Source organism: Schistosoma mansoni (genome assembly GCF_000237925.1).
Source record: "Schistosoma mansoni, WGS project CABG00000000 data, chromosome 2 unplaced supercontig 0108, strain Puerto Rico, whole genome shotgun sequence".
NCBI classification, from domain to species: Eukaryota; Metazoa; Platyhelminthes; class Trematoda; order Strigeidida; family Schistosomatidae; genus Schistosoma; species Schistosoma mansoni.
Window position 1 is genome coordinate 220137 of NW_017385999.1, and position 17550 is coordinate 237686.

Genomic DNA, 17550 nt, shown 5'->3' on the forward strand with positions numbered 1-17550 from the left:
AAGTTGAACAACAATGATGAGAATGAGAAAAGCTGCTTAACCCCGATGCTTGAAAGGGAAAATGGTCAGAGGTGGTTGTATGTCCTCATTCTGACTGGTGTTCGTATACAGAGCTTTCAAGATGTTAATAAAGTTTTCGAGTGCATTCATCTTTAACTGACAATTTCAGAGCACAACTCTGTCCAATGAATCGAAGGCGGCTCTGATATGAAGAAAAAATACAGTTGTTGGCCTGCAATAAGTATGACGGTATTCTAACAGCTGGTGGAAGGTGAAGATACGCTCAATATATCTAAAAACTGAACGAAAACCAGTCTATCCTTCATGAGTCAGTTCTTAACGGTCTACACAGTATGACGGAAGTCATTAATTTGGATTCAGTCGAAACTGGACATTGTATGGATTATGCAGGCAATTTAAAAGATGGAAAGGAAAAAGATGTTGGAACCCTGTTTTGCAAACAACCCAGTCAGTTATAGTGATTGATCCCTGAGTACTTAATAGTGTCGCTTCTGTTTATTCATTAGGTCAATGGATTTCGAACGATCAAGTTGCTATATGGTGATTATTCTATGTGACTAGATAATAATATCCAAGGTTTTCCGATTGACCATTTTCAACCACATAACGCCGATCTAGCCAGTTCCTTGATCAGAATTTTGTCACTACTTTTTGATAACTACTAGTTTAGCTTTCGACAATGATATTTACAAGCGACGACTAAGGATGAGAAAAACGATATTTTCTTAGATACACTGATTCTTCAAGAGCAACACAGTGATACAATTATTTTTGTTTTCCTAATAAAACGCAATTTGTAAATAATATTTATGTTGGGGATGTCAAATCCCCAAATAACAAATAACAAATAGTATATAACAAATATTTAACACTAATGCATTAAAACTACTAAAACTTGACAGGCTAAAATGATATCACACTGATCTTAAACCAATAGATAAGGATGTGTATTTAAAAATGTTTACATACAATCAACTGTGATCATATACAAAGATATAACATTTGGAATCAAACGTATCACAGAGTACTGAAAGTAGATAACTGTTATGGGGGAGTTTCAGTTATCTAGTGGACGAGTTTCGAATCAGTGATATCATTTGAAACTAATCATTCATCAATAAAAAATAACTTGTTTGCAATGTAAATGAATAAATAAAGTTCTAACAGAGCTTTGTTAAATGTTTAGAGTGTCAGTTTCAAATTTGATCACCTTTGAGTTTCGATCGGATAAAAATATTTTTTAGGCTCGTTAACTCCCATCCTAGTATGGTATTTAGTACTATATTTTTTAAATACGTCTGAGGACAGGCATTCTTCCGAAGACCATTATCAATCGGTACGCACTCCTCTTTGAAATTTCCCGTTCTGGATTATTAAAATGCATGAATAGAATCCCGAATGATATATGATATCCTACGATAAAATGTGGCTAAGTGATGGCTGCTTAGGGGGCCGGGTTACTGACGCAAACACCCAAATAAGCTGACATCAAAGACAAAACCACTAACCAGAAAAATAAACCTTCTAACTAATAAAACGACACGCTTATATACAAATTAATAACAGAAAAATAAACATAAATAGATGTCATAGGCAAGCATAAAGAACTAATTTTGCAAGTGTAGGTCACTTACACTCCAATGAATCAAGTTCTGACAAGTGGGATTAACCTTTGACCATTATATCAATTACCGTGTACAATTTTAAGGAACGGCTTCATTAGTAAATGTATGAATAATATAAACTCTCATTTTTAGTTTTTTAGTTTTACATATCAAGTCATATATCGAAAATATTTTTGAAACTTTGTCACATTTATATCTTAAGCGAAAACAAATAGTCTAAAATAAGCTAACCTGGAGATGAATTAGGACATTTTTGAAACAGATAGTTGCTGATAATATGGCCCAAAATGGAATCACCAAGAAATTCTAACCTTTGGTGTGATAAAATTAAAAAAGTGATAACCACTTGACGATAGTATGTCAAGTGAAGAGCAGTAATAAACAAACAAACAAACAAAATAAGAAGCATAAAATCTAAAGGATATAAAATAACAAAAATAAAAAGTTATCAAAACAGAAGTAAAATTATGATTGAGAAGTCAAATGAGTCGATAACTTCTTTTTGTAAGAAGAAACATAGTTTAATAACTAATTAGTGAAATTTGAAAATACTTCTGCATGAAATCGAAAAAAAATATGAAAGAATGAATAATTTGTTCAAGAAACAAGATACTACAGTTTCACTTCGAAAGAAATAGACATTTTCTTTCCCTATTTATATCTACTATATTTTTCTGCTGCGGTTGTTCTCTTTACCAAATTTAAACTTATAAAGGTAGCAAATTGTATCACATTTGGTGAACATATCTGAATTTATTCGTACTCGACCCATTGTACATTTTTTTATCCTGCTCTGTAAAAAGTTTACTTGATAATGAGATAATAAGACATTTAATAAGAAATGATTTGGGAATGTTATATTCCAGGGATACAGGTTAATAGATAAATCATGATAGTGAAAGAATGGATGAAATTTAGATTATTGTCCGATCAGTATGTCGGTTGTTGGTAGAGTTTATATATCCATTCACACTTATATAATATACCCTTGTTGGCCCGGGTACTTTTGCATTGGTTTTCAGGAAAACCAGACACTATCCAGACTTTCACATGACAACCCAAACAGTACAGCTGGATTCCGTTTAACAGGAGAGCCAGACACCGCCCTCAGGCTTAACCCGAGCAATGCAGCTCGATCCCGTTTCGCAGGAGAGCCAGACACCATATAGGCTTCAACGCTACAATCTGAATAGTACAGCTCAATCCTATGGCGCAACCACACAGGTACCAAGCACCCTGGTAGACCATTATATATCCATACTTTGGTACAATAGGCAGTTCAGCAAACAGACATACATTCACATGCACATACACTTAACGTATACTGACGATTATTTGTCTGTGCTAGTACAAAGTAATCCATAGGATAATAAATAGTAATTGAGCCTTAAACTAGTTCAGACAAAAGTATTCCTGAGTAGGTTTGAAGCTGCTATACAAATTGTTTTAGAACTAAAAACTGACTCTAAGAGTAAAATATATCGAATACAAATTATAATAAAGAGTGGTATACTTGTATGAAGTAATATTTAGCAATTATCTATAGTATTATTGCAGAAAGACTTTATTGTCAATTTTTTTTCTTTTTCCGTTCCTTTTTACAAAGTACGGTCTGAATTAAAATGCAGTAAATTTATAAGTTCGTTTTTCCTGCAAGTGATAAACAAAAATATTTGCAATGCGATAAAAAAAATGTGACATTTAAGTGAATTGTATGGATATCATTAAAGGAAACTTTAAGAAGCAAATATTAACACACATAATTAACAATCAGAAGCTTCAAAAGATCAAGTATTTCATTTTTTGAAATTTTAATATACATCTTATTCACACAATTTTTTGCATTTTCATTTTTGCTATAATACTATTATACTGATTGTGACTGGACACTTTACTGGTAATCATTTTAACCTTTATTAAATGACCTTTTCAATTTACAAATAACATAATTTCGAAGTATATATGTCGTAACAGATGCAAACGTTCACCAATTTTAACATATAACATTGTCAAATTCATTAATGCATGCCCTATTTTGGCCTTTGTAAAATATCACGATAGTTATGGACTTATAATTGTAGAATCTGATGATGAAGTTGTTGAAAACAAATGTTTACTTAAATATTCTTCATTTTTGAATTTCAATATAATTAGTGAATACTCTTCTATTCGACTTGCATTTGCCGGTTATTTTATTGAATTCTTTTTTTGACGTGTTATTATTTGATACATATTATACTGCATTAAAAAAGCTCGACTGGATTCAATATTATGATTTGATCAGTCGACATATTTTGATGCTTATCCTGGAAGAGAAATGTCACTGATAGTTCAAATGCTTACCTAGAACTTTAATCTTAAGTATAGATACGATAAGCGCAAACTTAGCTAATCAATTTGAACGAATGAAACATATAAATAATCATCTAAATAAAGGTTCTGTGTAGTTCATTTGAATGTAAATTTTATGGAACTTAAAAATTATACATTTATAATGTGAAAATGAGATACTTCAAACTATTTGCCAAATCACGTTACGTGAAACCATACATTAAATTATGTAGGGTTAGTTGTAGCTTATGTAACTCATCGTACAGGATAGATAAAAATTTAAAAAATTTTAAGCACAATAATATTGGAACAATTAAGCAAACAGTAAAAATTGCTTTTAAAAAGAAACCTCATCACGGAAAACGGTCGAGAATATTAATACCTTTGGTAATTCCCCCAATATTGTTTATTAATTGATGACTGATGAGTCATAGCTTCCGCAAGTAATTCAATTCCTTTAAAATAATAACCTAGCTTTTCTTGTAACTGAAAAAACCTCTGATTTAATTCCAGTATAATTTCCTTAGAAATATGTAAGGATCTACATGAAGCATTGAGAGCATTTCCACAATTTAGTTCTGAATATAATTTTGGTTGTAAAAAAAAGTGCCATGGAGCTTCAACTTTGTAATGCTTATCATTTTTTAAGGTGCTCCAACTCACTGGACATATTTGAAAATAATGAAGTAAATTAAATGCAGCAGATAGTCCTGAACGTAGTAAGAAACAACCTATAAGTGCTTCAACCATATCCGCCAAAGATTTATCTGTTAAACGAGTATACAGACGTGGATCATATTTACAAGCCTACAAAGAGAAAATACACAAAATAATTAAATGGTAAGAAATTAATGAGTACTGACTGGTCAAATGTGTTCTGAGTAACCTGAGTCGTTGTCACATTGAAGGTGAAAAGTGTACGGTCGATTAACTAGATCAAACGATAGGCTAGGTGAGTCTAAGTATATCACACCCCTTTTTTCACATGCCATTTAAGGGTTCAATGGTAAGAAAGAAATTCTAAAACACGTTGTTGTAGCAAATCATGTATACCCATATTCAAAGTCTCAGTCTGTATATCCTTATGCAGAGTTATGAGAATAATCGCAAATACACCTATGAATTATGTGCATTGTGATTCTATTCAGGACCTTTGTTACTAAGTTCAGTCTGTTCTTTTGCATAGTTGGTTGAGAACTATTATTTATTTATTTGTTTGAACATATAAATATCGGTACGAAAGGGTACAGAATAAATATGCCCCGCACAAGTCACTTGATATGTGTATAGGCTGTGATACTTCCCGGGTGCCCAAACCGAAGCACGTAGTTTTCTTAGGGGGTCACACTCAGAGCCTTTGACCTAAAGGCCTAATCCACAGGGCAGTGGAGCAATGTAAAGAGATGCAGTCATCGGTAACCGGTGACCAATAAATGGTTCAAACTCCATTTGTTCCCTCAGGATCCTGGAACCCATGTGCACCATTACTTTGGAATCAGGGTTTTCCAAATCCCCTAGGTGAACCCTCCGTATCCACCAACCTGGTTAAAAAGCCGGACATTAGCTTTCCGTCCTCTCAATTTCGAAAACAGCATCCCCGCTGTGAGGACGTCCTTGGCAGTGGTTGTGCGCAAGTAGCCATGTGAGAGCATTTCGAGAGGGAGAGCTAACTCTCTTCATCCTCGGCCGTACCAGGGCATTCGGGGGTATGCTTTAAGGATCGAACGGCAAAACACATTGGTCAAGTTTACACATTTGTTTACAGTGAAGTGATGACCTACTAGTTAACACACAAGAGCTCCAACTCTTTGTTTGAGGGCTTGAACTACATCTCTTTTATTTTTAAATCGATCAGCTAGGTATTTCCACCATTACTTAAAGAAAAGGTATGACTTCGAGCCATTCGTACAAATCTTTGTATGGTAACGGAGGTACATTTACAGTCTGCCAGGGTCGACTCATATCATAACTGTTATGGCATTGTGGTATAGCCACGACAAATATTACTGTTTCTTCTCTCCACACTTTAATATTATTTTAACCTTTGTAATGCCGCAATACCATGTAATGCACACTTGTTCTTATTGGCTACTTTGACAATAATATACATACTGTGATGTTTACTAGCATAACCATCTTGAGGTATGAAGTTATAAAAAATCCTGCTTTCTCTATTCCTAGCCTCATGTGATTATTATCGTCGAAGTGTTGTTATACATTCGTCGTTGATACATAAACTCGCTTTACATCTAGTTCGTTTTAACAGCATCTCCCCACTGTCTTTATTCTAGACTTAAATCAACTCATATAAACTGGAACATTGTTAACAATGAATATTTCTGAGAATGTTCGCGTGAAAAAGAAAACAGAATTTTCATTTTAAATTATTATGCATTTATCCAATGAGTAATGAAACTTGGCCCTGAAGGATTAAAATCAAATGAAATTAACACTATGTGAATATGGCGGATTTACGTTTATGTTAATACAAACACGGAAATAAAACAAAGTATGTTGATCAAATAAGCATGTTGATAATCAGCTATCTAAACGAGACATTATGGTTAGCTGCCTAAAAAGGTTGCTAAATGACCATAGACTCACTCAAGTAATGACGTTCAATAATCTGTCCATCGATTTTTTAACATCAAACAAATAAATGAAGTCTGAAGTGTTTTTTTTACTAAATTTTAGACCCACGAATTTGTTTCTAATACATATCGTGACAATTTTATTTAGGCATATACATTTTAAAGGAATGTTTCGTGAACCAAAACCGGTCCCAAGAGGCATATACATATGGTAAGGGCTACTATAATTGTTAAAGGGCAAATTAACGTTGGTAGTTATTGTCAAATACAGATAAAACATTGATTTGAATGTATACAAACAAAAATGTATATATATATTCAAATGTATACTGGGCCAGCGTTCAGTGTGATGCAATGTGACTTCTCAATTCACCTAACATAAAATTTATACTTTAAAAATTCTTGTGCGTTTACAAGGGTATACGTAAGCGTACATAAAAAAGGAATATGTAACTAAATAACAGACTTCATTATGTATCAGTTGGGAAACAATATATGAAAATACTTGAAGTAAAGTAACGGGAGCTGTATAATATGGTAAAGTAAAGAAGTGGAAAATTTTCCCCATTGAATATATATATATATATATAATAAAGCAATTTAGGAAGTAAAAAAACACTATAGAAACCTTAATTTGTCACTAACCTCCGATGCAACAGAGTAGCATGGGGGTAAAAAGTGTTCTGGTGGCGAAAATGTTTGACCGGTACAATATTCATACCATTTCAAGTCGCAAGCAATATCGCAGAGATGAGCATTCGATACGAGTGAACCTCTTTTGGAACTTAAACATCCTTCGTCAGCATCTTGTGGATTGGTGCCATAAACACATAATGTAGCTATGAAATGCAGGAACGAATCACCATAAAATTCTAAACGTTCAAGATCTACTGCATCTCGAGCTCCGAGTAATGTAGTTGGTTCAATCAAATTATTAGGGTGAGGGCAAATTGTAGATTTCTCTAAACTTTCACTATGGGCTTTATTATCCAATTCTTTATCTATTTCTGAAGTTGCTCTATCCACTTCAAAATCAAAGATATTTTGTTCCATTGGTTCACCATTCAAAAAAACAGGAACACTTAAACGATCAGGGACAAGTATGGTTGTATGAGAAAGTGAATCATTGCTTATAGTTAATGAATTTATTCGAATTTGAGAGAATGGTTGAGGACTTTTCAGTTCATAATTCAACTCTGTAAACAGTTGTGAAGCTAGTAACGCTCGTGACATTTGGTAGAGAATTGTTGGTACCAATGAAACTTGGAACCAAATCCATGATGACAATGGATGCACTAAACAAGCATCAGATAGGAACAGTGATGGTTTGATAGATGCTTTATTTTTCCTCAGACCAGCATTAACTTGAGTCGAATTTTGATGACGTGTTATTCTCAGACATTCGAACAATGGTAGTGAGGGATCTATTGTGAAAGATATGGTTTTCATCTGTTGATATTTAATTCTATAGTAGTCGGAATAAGTTAGAGGAGAAGCGCCTTTGACATTCTGAATATCACCAAGTTTGGAAGCAAGAGTTTCAGGAACAGGACTTGAAGCAGTTTCCGAACTAACTTTTGAGATGGAAAACATACCAGGATCACTATCCGGTAAGTGATTAGGTTTGACAACCAAACCAACCCAATTGTCTTGAGGTATTTGACTCAATCGAATTCGCCATTTAGGCACAATACCATGTACAGGTTTAACATGTGTCGGAAAATTATCATCAGCTGTTGAAATTCCTTTATCTCGGCAAAGAGACCATTCTAGAAGTGCGCCGAGTGCTTCATAGTCAACAGTATAATCTAAAATGACAAGGTACATAAGATATATGCAGTATTAGCATTTAAAAGTACCTTGCACAACAATAAGATATGCCATGTAATTTTCAATATAAAGTTGAGAACGAACTGAATTTCATGTTCCCTAATAGGTATGTCAGAAACAAGGGTTACGAGGTAGATTTAACGGCAACTTTTTCTACAGGAATTATTATTCTACTTCATAAGCATTTATTCTGAATCTAAAATTAAGCAAAATAAAGACAGTTCGGAGAAAATCTTTCGATGATATCAAATACAAAAGTTGTACAACCGTATTCCTGGTTATTCTATGCATAAGTTCATAACAAAATAGAAAGATGTAAAGCAAAAGTCAAAAGTTAGCCTAAAATTTTAAGTGTCTGATAAAGTTACTTAATAGTCGGTGTAATAAGAATATAAGTATTATTTAGAAGAGAGATGTGAAGGATTATCCATTTGACGAATACGAAGATGTAACAATGTATCAAAAACAACTTATAAAATAAGAAAGGTGTGTTATGACCACAGTAAAATAGGAGATTGAACACAGCTTCTGAGCACGAAAACCAGGCTTGAATTAATGAATTGCCAAAGCCTCTATTGCGCGTAGATTTTTCATCCAGCTTTCTTTGGAACAAGTCATTCAAACTTAGTGAGTAATTTCATATGAACATTCTAGCGGAAATATATGGCCATATCTTTAACAATGTAAATAATAAACGATTTGTAATTACCTGTAGATAGCTATGCTAAGCAGTTTTCAGATAAGCGCTTGGAATGGGCACTGTTTGGGGACAAGTAGATTGGTAAATACACGCTGAGGTGAAAAACAATCTGGGAAACTCGATTGTCGGAAGTGAGGGAAATATTTCCTTCAGATGAACAATAAACTATAGTCTTCAATAGATATCTGATGAAAGGATATATCAAAGGTAAACTGCTTCCTTATCGTAGGCAACTACATGTACAGTAACTACGAATACGATTGTAAAGCTATATTAAATAATTTGGTAAAAAACCAAACTGTTTTCTGTGCATTGTCTTTATTTTGCTTAACCCAAAATTAACTCTCCATCAATACAATGTAAAACAGCTACCAAAACAGCCACAATTTTCATAGACAAAAATGAACATCTTATATAGTTATAACCGATAAGGACAAAAAACGAATGAAATACAATACGTGTAGTGAAAAAGTACTAATGAAAATATATATTCAATAACCACTAAACGTATATTAGTTTATCTTTGATTGTACTTATTATGATCTCCCTTACTATGACCCAGCTATTCATTGCTAAGTTTTATCCGGACATTTTACTTCACTCGATAAGTTCTGAAATCAGAACACGGTTGAACAGGAACGCAATTATATTCCAATAAACAAGATAGCATGAGAGTAAGAATTATAATAAGAAAAACGTTAATATATTTGGGATTTTACATAGGAAGTCTTCACCAAGTATCTGTTGGCGCCAATTGGCTAAGAAATGACCGATCAGCGTGCTCCAATACAATCCATATTGAGCTAACATTACTCAAGGCAGAAAAAGCTGCTTCTTAATCCTGGGTGAAAAAAACACCTTTTGGGATTCAAAACCAAGCGCTTATTAGTATGAATTCTAATTGCGATTTAAACCTCAAATAGTTAGTCAGTCAAACGAAACGTAGAACCCGATAATTATGTACATCGGTTGGAATCGCCGAACCACAGTGGTACAACAAAATGAAATTTTTAGGCCAAATCCTAAGGTAGTTGAGATAGTAATAGTATCAGTGGTAATAGAAAAGATTGGGTATTGAGGATAAGATTCAAAAAATAACATAATTAGTGAAAGTGGTTGAGGAATTTGGAAACATGGGCTCTACAAAAAGACGAAGGGAATATAAGTTAGTGAAATAAAAAGATTGTAAGGAATTTAGGGGAAGACAAAAAGTGAATCCACCCGTGCCCCCGCAAACGATTTTGCAAACGTTACTCAAAGTCTCTGACTGCTGGTTATGATAATCACGTGACTATGACCAGGTAGTCTTTGGTGGAGGCCTATGTCTGACTCCAATGAGATCGTATTAGTGATTGTTGTCAAAATATACATCCTCAATATTAACACCGTAGGACGCCGGTTCAATGGTTTAGACGTTAAGCATTCGCGCGCACGATTGTGGATGCTTACCGCTGAGGAGTGCTGTACTAGGAAGAAACGGCCATCCAGTCCTTCAATGATGCTTTAACATTGGTTTTTTTATGATTTCGACGAAGCATAATTAAAATGTTGATCGTCAAGTTTGTGTTCAAAAAGCGGAATATCATTTCTTATTTGTGATCGATCAGCCGTGGTGACAAGAAAAATTAGATTGAACGTGTCTTTCCGAACCTACCCTTGTTACGCACTCAAAAAAACTTAACGCCCCCAAATGCCCTGGCACAGCCGAGAGTGGAGAGAGTCCGCTCTCCCTCTCGAAATGCTCTCACATGGCCACGCGAATATATAGCCTCTGCCAGGGAAGTCCTACTCACTGCCTTCTCTCACCAGGGTGTTGTTTAGAAAATTGAGGACGAAAAGCGGATATCCGGTGCTTTAACCGGGTTGGTGGACACGGCGAGTCCACCTAAGGAAGTTGGAAAACCCTGATTCCAAACCAATGGTGCACATGGGCTCCAGTATCCTAAGGGAACAAATGGAGTATGATTCAATCGTTGGTCACCGGCTACCATGGGACTGCATCTCCTTAAGATGCTCCACTGCCTTGTGGACTAGACCTTCAGGTCAAAGGCTCCGGGTGTGGCCCTCTAAGAAAACCACTTGCTTCAGTTTGGGCACCTGGGCAGTATCACAGCCCTCACACAAATCGAATGAGATTTGTGAGGCGCATATTTATCTGGTGCTTCCGTGTACCAATATTTGTGTTTAAGTAATAATAATAACTACCTTAACGCTCTACCACAATAAAATGTTAACCATACATGATAAATACTCTAGCACTATCGGAATCGACTACACATATCAGAAGCACGTAACATTACTCCCCCCTAAGAAAACATATTACCTAACAATCATAACATTGCGATACTCGCTGTCATTGATAAGACCTTAACAAATAAATAAATCTTAGCAGCTGAATTCATTAGTTCATCTAGATCACCAGTGAAAACCTGAAAGCATCAGACTGTTGTTTCGTCCTGGTACGGGACTATTCAGCAGTGCATACTCACGATTCCACACGCGGGACTCGAACCTAACGCTTTCAGTCTCGCGCGCGAACGCTTAACAACTAGACCACTGGGCCGGTATCCAACGGTGTTAATGTTTAACTTCAACCAACCCATGATCTTGTCCAACCCTACATCTATTGGTGGACAACCGTCTCACACCCGACACAGATTGGACTCAACTGGTCACGGTTTCTCATTAGAACTTCAGGAAATCCATCTTAAAAATAGTCACCAGTAGGCACATAATTGTTATCAAAATGGGGATTTGTGGAGATTTTAAATAATGTTAACAGTTGAATTCACGAGTCGACCTAAGCTGCTGAGGAGTCCCTTACCAGAACGAGTCAGCCGTCCGGTGCTTCCAGGTTTTCAATGGTGATCTAGCTTAGATCGACTCATGAATTTAACTGTCAAAATTACTACCATCTCCACAAATCCCCATTCAAAAAATAAATAAATGAAAATAAGTTAGTGTAAAGAAATTGGGTTGGTATGATAGATTAATCTAATTACATAGAGGCAGACACTAGTCGAAATAGATGAATAAGTTACTGAATAATTATCTCACTGAGTAGATGCTGATCTCACAACTAAAGGAGCAGCATAATGTGTGGCGATTCGATCTGTCCTAGCTTATGGATATGAAACGTCACCAAGAACGAAGGATGTACGTACGTAACTTTGAGACATTGCGCGTATGTGTTGAAACCACCGAGTGGGCAATATTGAGGTTAGAGACAATGTTGTAAATGAAGATGGCAAGTTGGTCAATGGAGTGCTGAATGTTCACCAATTGAGGTGGTTGGAACATGTGTCACGTATGCCCAACCGCTTCCTACCTCGATGCTCAACGTTGGTGTAGAAGAAGATTAGAAGATAGAGACGGTCAAACTAAATCTGGCATCAGCCCATGACGTCATTGATAATTGGACCAATCCATGTAGATAGGTGCAGACTACCTGGTTGGAGTTTAGGCATTTACCATAATCAGTGGTGGGAAACGATGGATAAAACAGCCCAGGATCAACTGAGACGAGCAGATGCATTTACCCTTCGTCATCCCTTACATCCTTAGCCTCAAAACCTTCCCATGCCTCTTCTCGTCTTTCCTACTACTAGTAATATGACTGTTTCCCTCCTCAGGGACGTCCTGATACTTTCATACCGCAATCTCAGTGTGGTGTGCCAACTCGAACTGATGCGCATACGCGCTAAATCCTATGTTGTGTATGACTGACTAACTAATTATTGGCAACATATGTACACAAGAAGTTGGCACTAAACATAATATCAAGGACACAAAATGACGTACATTGTGTTTAAAAGTGGTACTTCCAACCAAAAAACCCTAAATAGTTAGTTTATAACAATATTTTAGTTTAGCAGCAGAAATTTGCGAATTCGTAAGTTCGTTTACTCAAACTTTACAATGTCATCAATGAGAATATGAAAGACAATGTTAGAGATGTTTGCCTAGAAGCGAAACGCGGAAGTTGTAAGATTTAAATACACCAGATTTATTCGTTATATTCAAGAGACAACCGGAACATTTCAAAGGCTACAATGAAGTTCGGTACACACAGATACTATTAGAATAATAAATTAATAGCCTCCAGTTGTGACGCTCCCAAACAGGGGATTCACCGAACATAATAAGCACAAAACAATCCACATGAACCAACAAGGGTTAATAAACAGTAGAAGTTCGGGGAAAATAACAATTGGAACTGGTACTCTTCATAATTAAAACACACAGGAGCAAATACACAAGTGATTCTCATGACTGTCTGGCTTATCCGTAAAAGTCAAGGTAACCTATGATACTGTAAATCAGATCACGATACGAAACAAAATGTGTCGGAACATTGAAGCTACAGGTATCAAATATACGAAACCTGATTTCTGTTCATAGGAAGTGGCTGTCATTCTCTTCTTGCCCTAGAGACATAAAGCTTATTTTCATAACACTAAACTTTTCATTTCTTCACCGTAATATTTCTCGACGTTTTTCCAATTTGCAATTTCATTCCGAAAATTGACTTATTTTAAGCCATTATTTATTATTAGCGTTCACCTGTGCCCAGTTATTTCAGCACGTAATCGCCTACGATTTTTCACCAGTAAGTTACAGAAGCCTTTTTATATTGTTTATAATTAAAATATTCTATTTGATCTAAACACGCCACTTATTACAATATTTATTTCATTCCTATAAACTCTAAACAACATTCATTTTAGTACTAACACTTAAACGGAAGAATTTCTAAAAAGTAACATAACTAAAACGTTTGTACGGTTTACCTGGTAGTCGAATCAACGTCACCAATGACAGGATATTTGCTTTCTCGGGATTGAATGATAAGTCACCAAATCGATCAAAAAGTACGACGCGGAGAGATTCGGGGATATTCGTTGAAGCGTTTTGTCTATCGAAATGGGCACGGAGAAGAGGATCTGATGGTTTATAACCAACATGAGACATATGAGCAATATTTGTGATTAATTCGGCTATCACATGATGAGCTGATTCGACACACTTTAATTCTTTCTCACTTAGTGTAAATTTTCCAGTTAATCGAACACGTGAACGAGCCATACCGCGAGTTAGGTAGAGGGGAATTCGACAAACGTAACCCTTCTATTGGTATTTCAAAATGAGAAAATAGACAATTTGTTGATTAGCTGTCGTTTGAGAACTTTTTGATTTCTTTTGATGAAATATTGTCACAATAAAGGAAATAGAATATGATTCGGTAACCATATATGAGTTTGTAAATCAGAGCTATGTTGATCATACTAATTATTTAAGGTTAATAATACTAATTAAGTGTTCAAAAATCGGTGACGCGAGTTCAAACTTGAAATTCACAGGTAAGAGATGCTCGAAACAACAAGCAGTATCTCTAAAATAAAGGACAAATAGCGCGTAAGGAAAACTGATGGTGGCGTGGCATATAAATCCGAGCTTGCATTATGATAATTTCAGCCGATTTCGTCCCATTGAGATACCTCTTCGAGAATGAGCCGTATAATGGTGTGTAATGTAAGCAGTTTCGCTTAACATCTAAAAAACCTGACCCCTGAGACGATGATTGACTTCTATCTGTGCTAAACAATTGTTATTACAAAAAGATAGCTCACAATTGATGGAAACAATGAGCAAGTGATGTCAGACATAAAACATGAATTCTATATAACCCAATTAGTGTCAACTTGAAACCATGGCTTCAATAGCATGAATACCTTACTCATATCGTCTATGTTGAGTCCCCCGATAAAGATTGTATACACCCACACCATTGTGATCGATTCTGAGCCATGTCACCCAGAGTCTCCAACCATTGGTTACGATAGTCACGCGGACCCCAACCAAGTAGTCTACATCTACCAACATGGCTCAGACTAGAAGTTAGTGACTTCAAACTCTGATGACACGTTTTGGTTCTGCCGCCCCTAACTTTCTTCCAACCATCCCCTACACTAGTCAGCATTGCGCGTCGTGGTAATCGGTGTTCAGGCATACGTAACACGTGGCCCAACCATCTCAGTCGATGAACATTCATGACCTCATCAACTGATTTACCATCATTCCCTAATACTCTGCGTCTAACCTCACTATTACTTACCCGGTGATCCCAGCAGATGCGAGCAATATTTCTAAGGTATCTGTGGTCAAATACTAGTAACTTACAAGTATCCTGTACTCTTAATGGCCATGTTTCACAGCCGTAAAGTAGAACAGAGCGAACTGCTGTGCAGTATACTCGTCCCTTAATTGATATTTGGATATCTCGTTTTCTCCATAGATGACGTAAGTTGGTAAAAGCCAAACGAGCTTTTTGAATCCGTGCTGAGATTTCGTCAGACACCATCCCATTAGGGCTGATCAGACTTCCAAGATAAGTGAAGTTGTCAACGCGCTCGACTACTTCGCTCCCTATCCTTAGTTCAGGTGTTGACACAGTCCAGTCCTGGATTAACAATTTACATTTAGATGAGGAGAAATGCATCCCAAATATCCTGGCATTGTTACTCAGTTCTAACAGAAAACTCTGCATTTTGTCAACATCTTCACCAAACAGGACTATGTCATCTGCGTATTCTAAGTCGCTTAGTGGACCCCCTGGTAAGAGATCAATTCCTGAAAATTCAGTCGAAGAAAGTGTTATTTCCAGCAATAGGTTTATAATTAAGTTAAACAAAAATGCGGACAGTGGACAACCTTGTCGGGCACCACTTGAGGTTGTAAAATCAGATGACAGTTCGACATAAGCTCTCACTCCACTTATAGTGTTCCAATAGTGAATATGTGGTCGATGCAGCCACGACTATGTCTGAAGCCAGCCTGATTTTCTCGTGTTAGCAGTTCACGAGTCTTAGTTAGGCGCCCGATAATTATTGAGTCTAGTATTTTAGATGCTATGTTAGTCAAACTAATGCCCCCAAATGCCCTGGTACATCCGAGAGTGGGTTTTACTATGAAATCGCTAAGTCGAATATATAAACGTTAAGCAATATAGTTAAATTACGTATAACAATATAGTCAACTTATATAAGAACTCTCGTCTAAATTAGAACGAATAGTTTCACAGTATTTGAGTGCCGAGTTGATGTAAGACATTAAATAGGAATAATATATAGTTGTAAAATCTCAGCGAATGAATTTGTAGTAAATCCAACGTTTCGCCTGGCAATCTGTTCCAAGCTTTTTCAAGAAATTATAATCAAACATCAAAATTATCGAATATAAATAGGTACATGGTTCTTCGTTTCATTGTACACTGAATAGGTCATCCAATATAGTCAAATATAGTCAATTTTTTTTAAATTATTAACAGTTTAATCTCTCCGTATCTACTGAAATATATATATATATATAAGCCAATAAACTTCAATTCATTATTCAATAGATTTATTGATGGAGTTTTGTTCTCTAAGCTGGATGGTTTGGTCATGGAGCTTTCATCATTCTTCTGAACGACATTATCAGCACAAACTTCAGGTAGAACGATAAAAAGCTCCACGACCAAACCATTCAGCTCAGAGAACAAAAGTCCATCAAAATCACCCACCTGCGCTATGAATCTTAATAGTGTTATTGAACAATGAAAACTGAAACATACTTACAAATAAATAATTTAATTTTTGCATATATTTTCAAAGTTTAAAATTCTTTTTTTTCTAATCATCATAAAAGGTAATCGGTTATTTTTATTTTTTTCTAAAAATCAGAATAATTCATTTATTTGGTTTTTAAAGAGTAGAAAAATTAAATTATGTTTATTAAAAGATTGAAATATTCATTAATCGTTTTTTACAGAGATAATATCTATCAGAAGAATAAGAGTTTTTTAATATATGTTTTTTTCTCATACATTCTTTATTACCAATGTTATGCCCCTGAATGCTTTGGTAAGGCCGAGAGTGGGGAGAGTCCGCTCTCCCTCTCGAAATGCTCTCACATGGCCACGCGAATATATAGCCTCTGCCAGGGAAGTCCTACTCACTGCCTTCTCTCACCAGGGTGTTGTTTAGAAAATTGAGGACGAAAAGCGGATATCCGGTGCTTTAACCGGGTTGGTGGACACGGCGAGTCCACCTAAGGAAGTTGGAAAACCCTGATTCCAAACCAATGGTGCACATGGGCTCCAGTATCCTAAGGGAACAAATGGAGTATGATTCAATCGTTGGTCACCGGCTACCATGGGACTGCATCTCCTTAAGATGCTCCACTGCCTTGTGGACTAGACCTTCAGGTCAAAGGCTCCGGGTGTGGCCCTCTAAGAAAACCACTTGCTTCAGTTTGGGCACCTGGGCAGTATCACAGCCCTCACACAAATCGAATGAGATTTGTGAGGCGCATATTTATCTGGTGCTTCCGTGTACCAATATTTATGTGTTTAAATAAAATAAAATAAAGTCAAACTAATCCCTCTATGGTTATCACAGGATGATTTCGGCCC

At 35.9% G+C, this 17550-nt stretch overlaps 1 protein-coding gene across 1 annotated transcript in view; it reads right to left on the bottom strand.

The window, feature by feature from the left end:
* The window catches only part of Smp_033600 (ribonuclease III, putative), a gene marked incomplete at its 3' end in the record, with an annotated part of 40910 nt that overhangs the window by 12672 nt on the left and 10688 nt on the right, over positions 1 to 17550 (bottom strand). Inside the window, exons 4-7 of the mRNA XM_018791597.1 lie at positions 13889 to 14225; positions 7214 to 8376; positions 4360 to 4784; positions 1878 to 1957 (exon numbers count right to left, since the gene is read on the bottom strand). Of these exons, the coding sequence (XP_018645207.1) occupies positions 1878 to 1957; positions 4360 to 4784; positions 7214 to 8376; positions 13889 to 14225 (2005 nt within the window). The remainder of the gene's footprint in view (positions 1 to 1877; positions 1958 to 4359; positions 4785 to 7213; positions 8377 to 13888; positions 14226 to 17550) is intronic.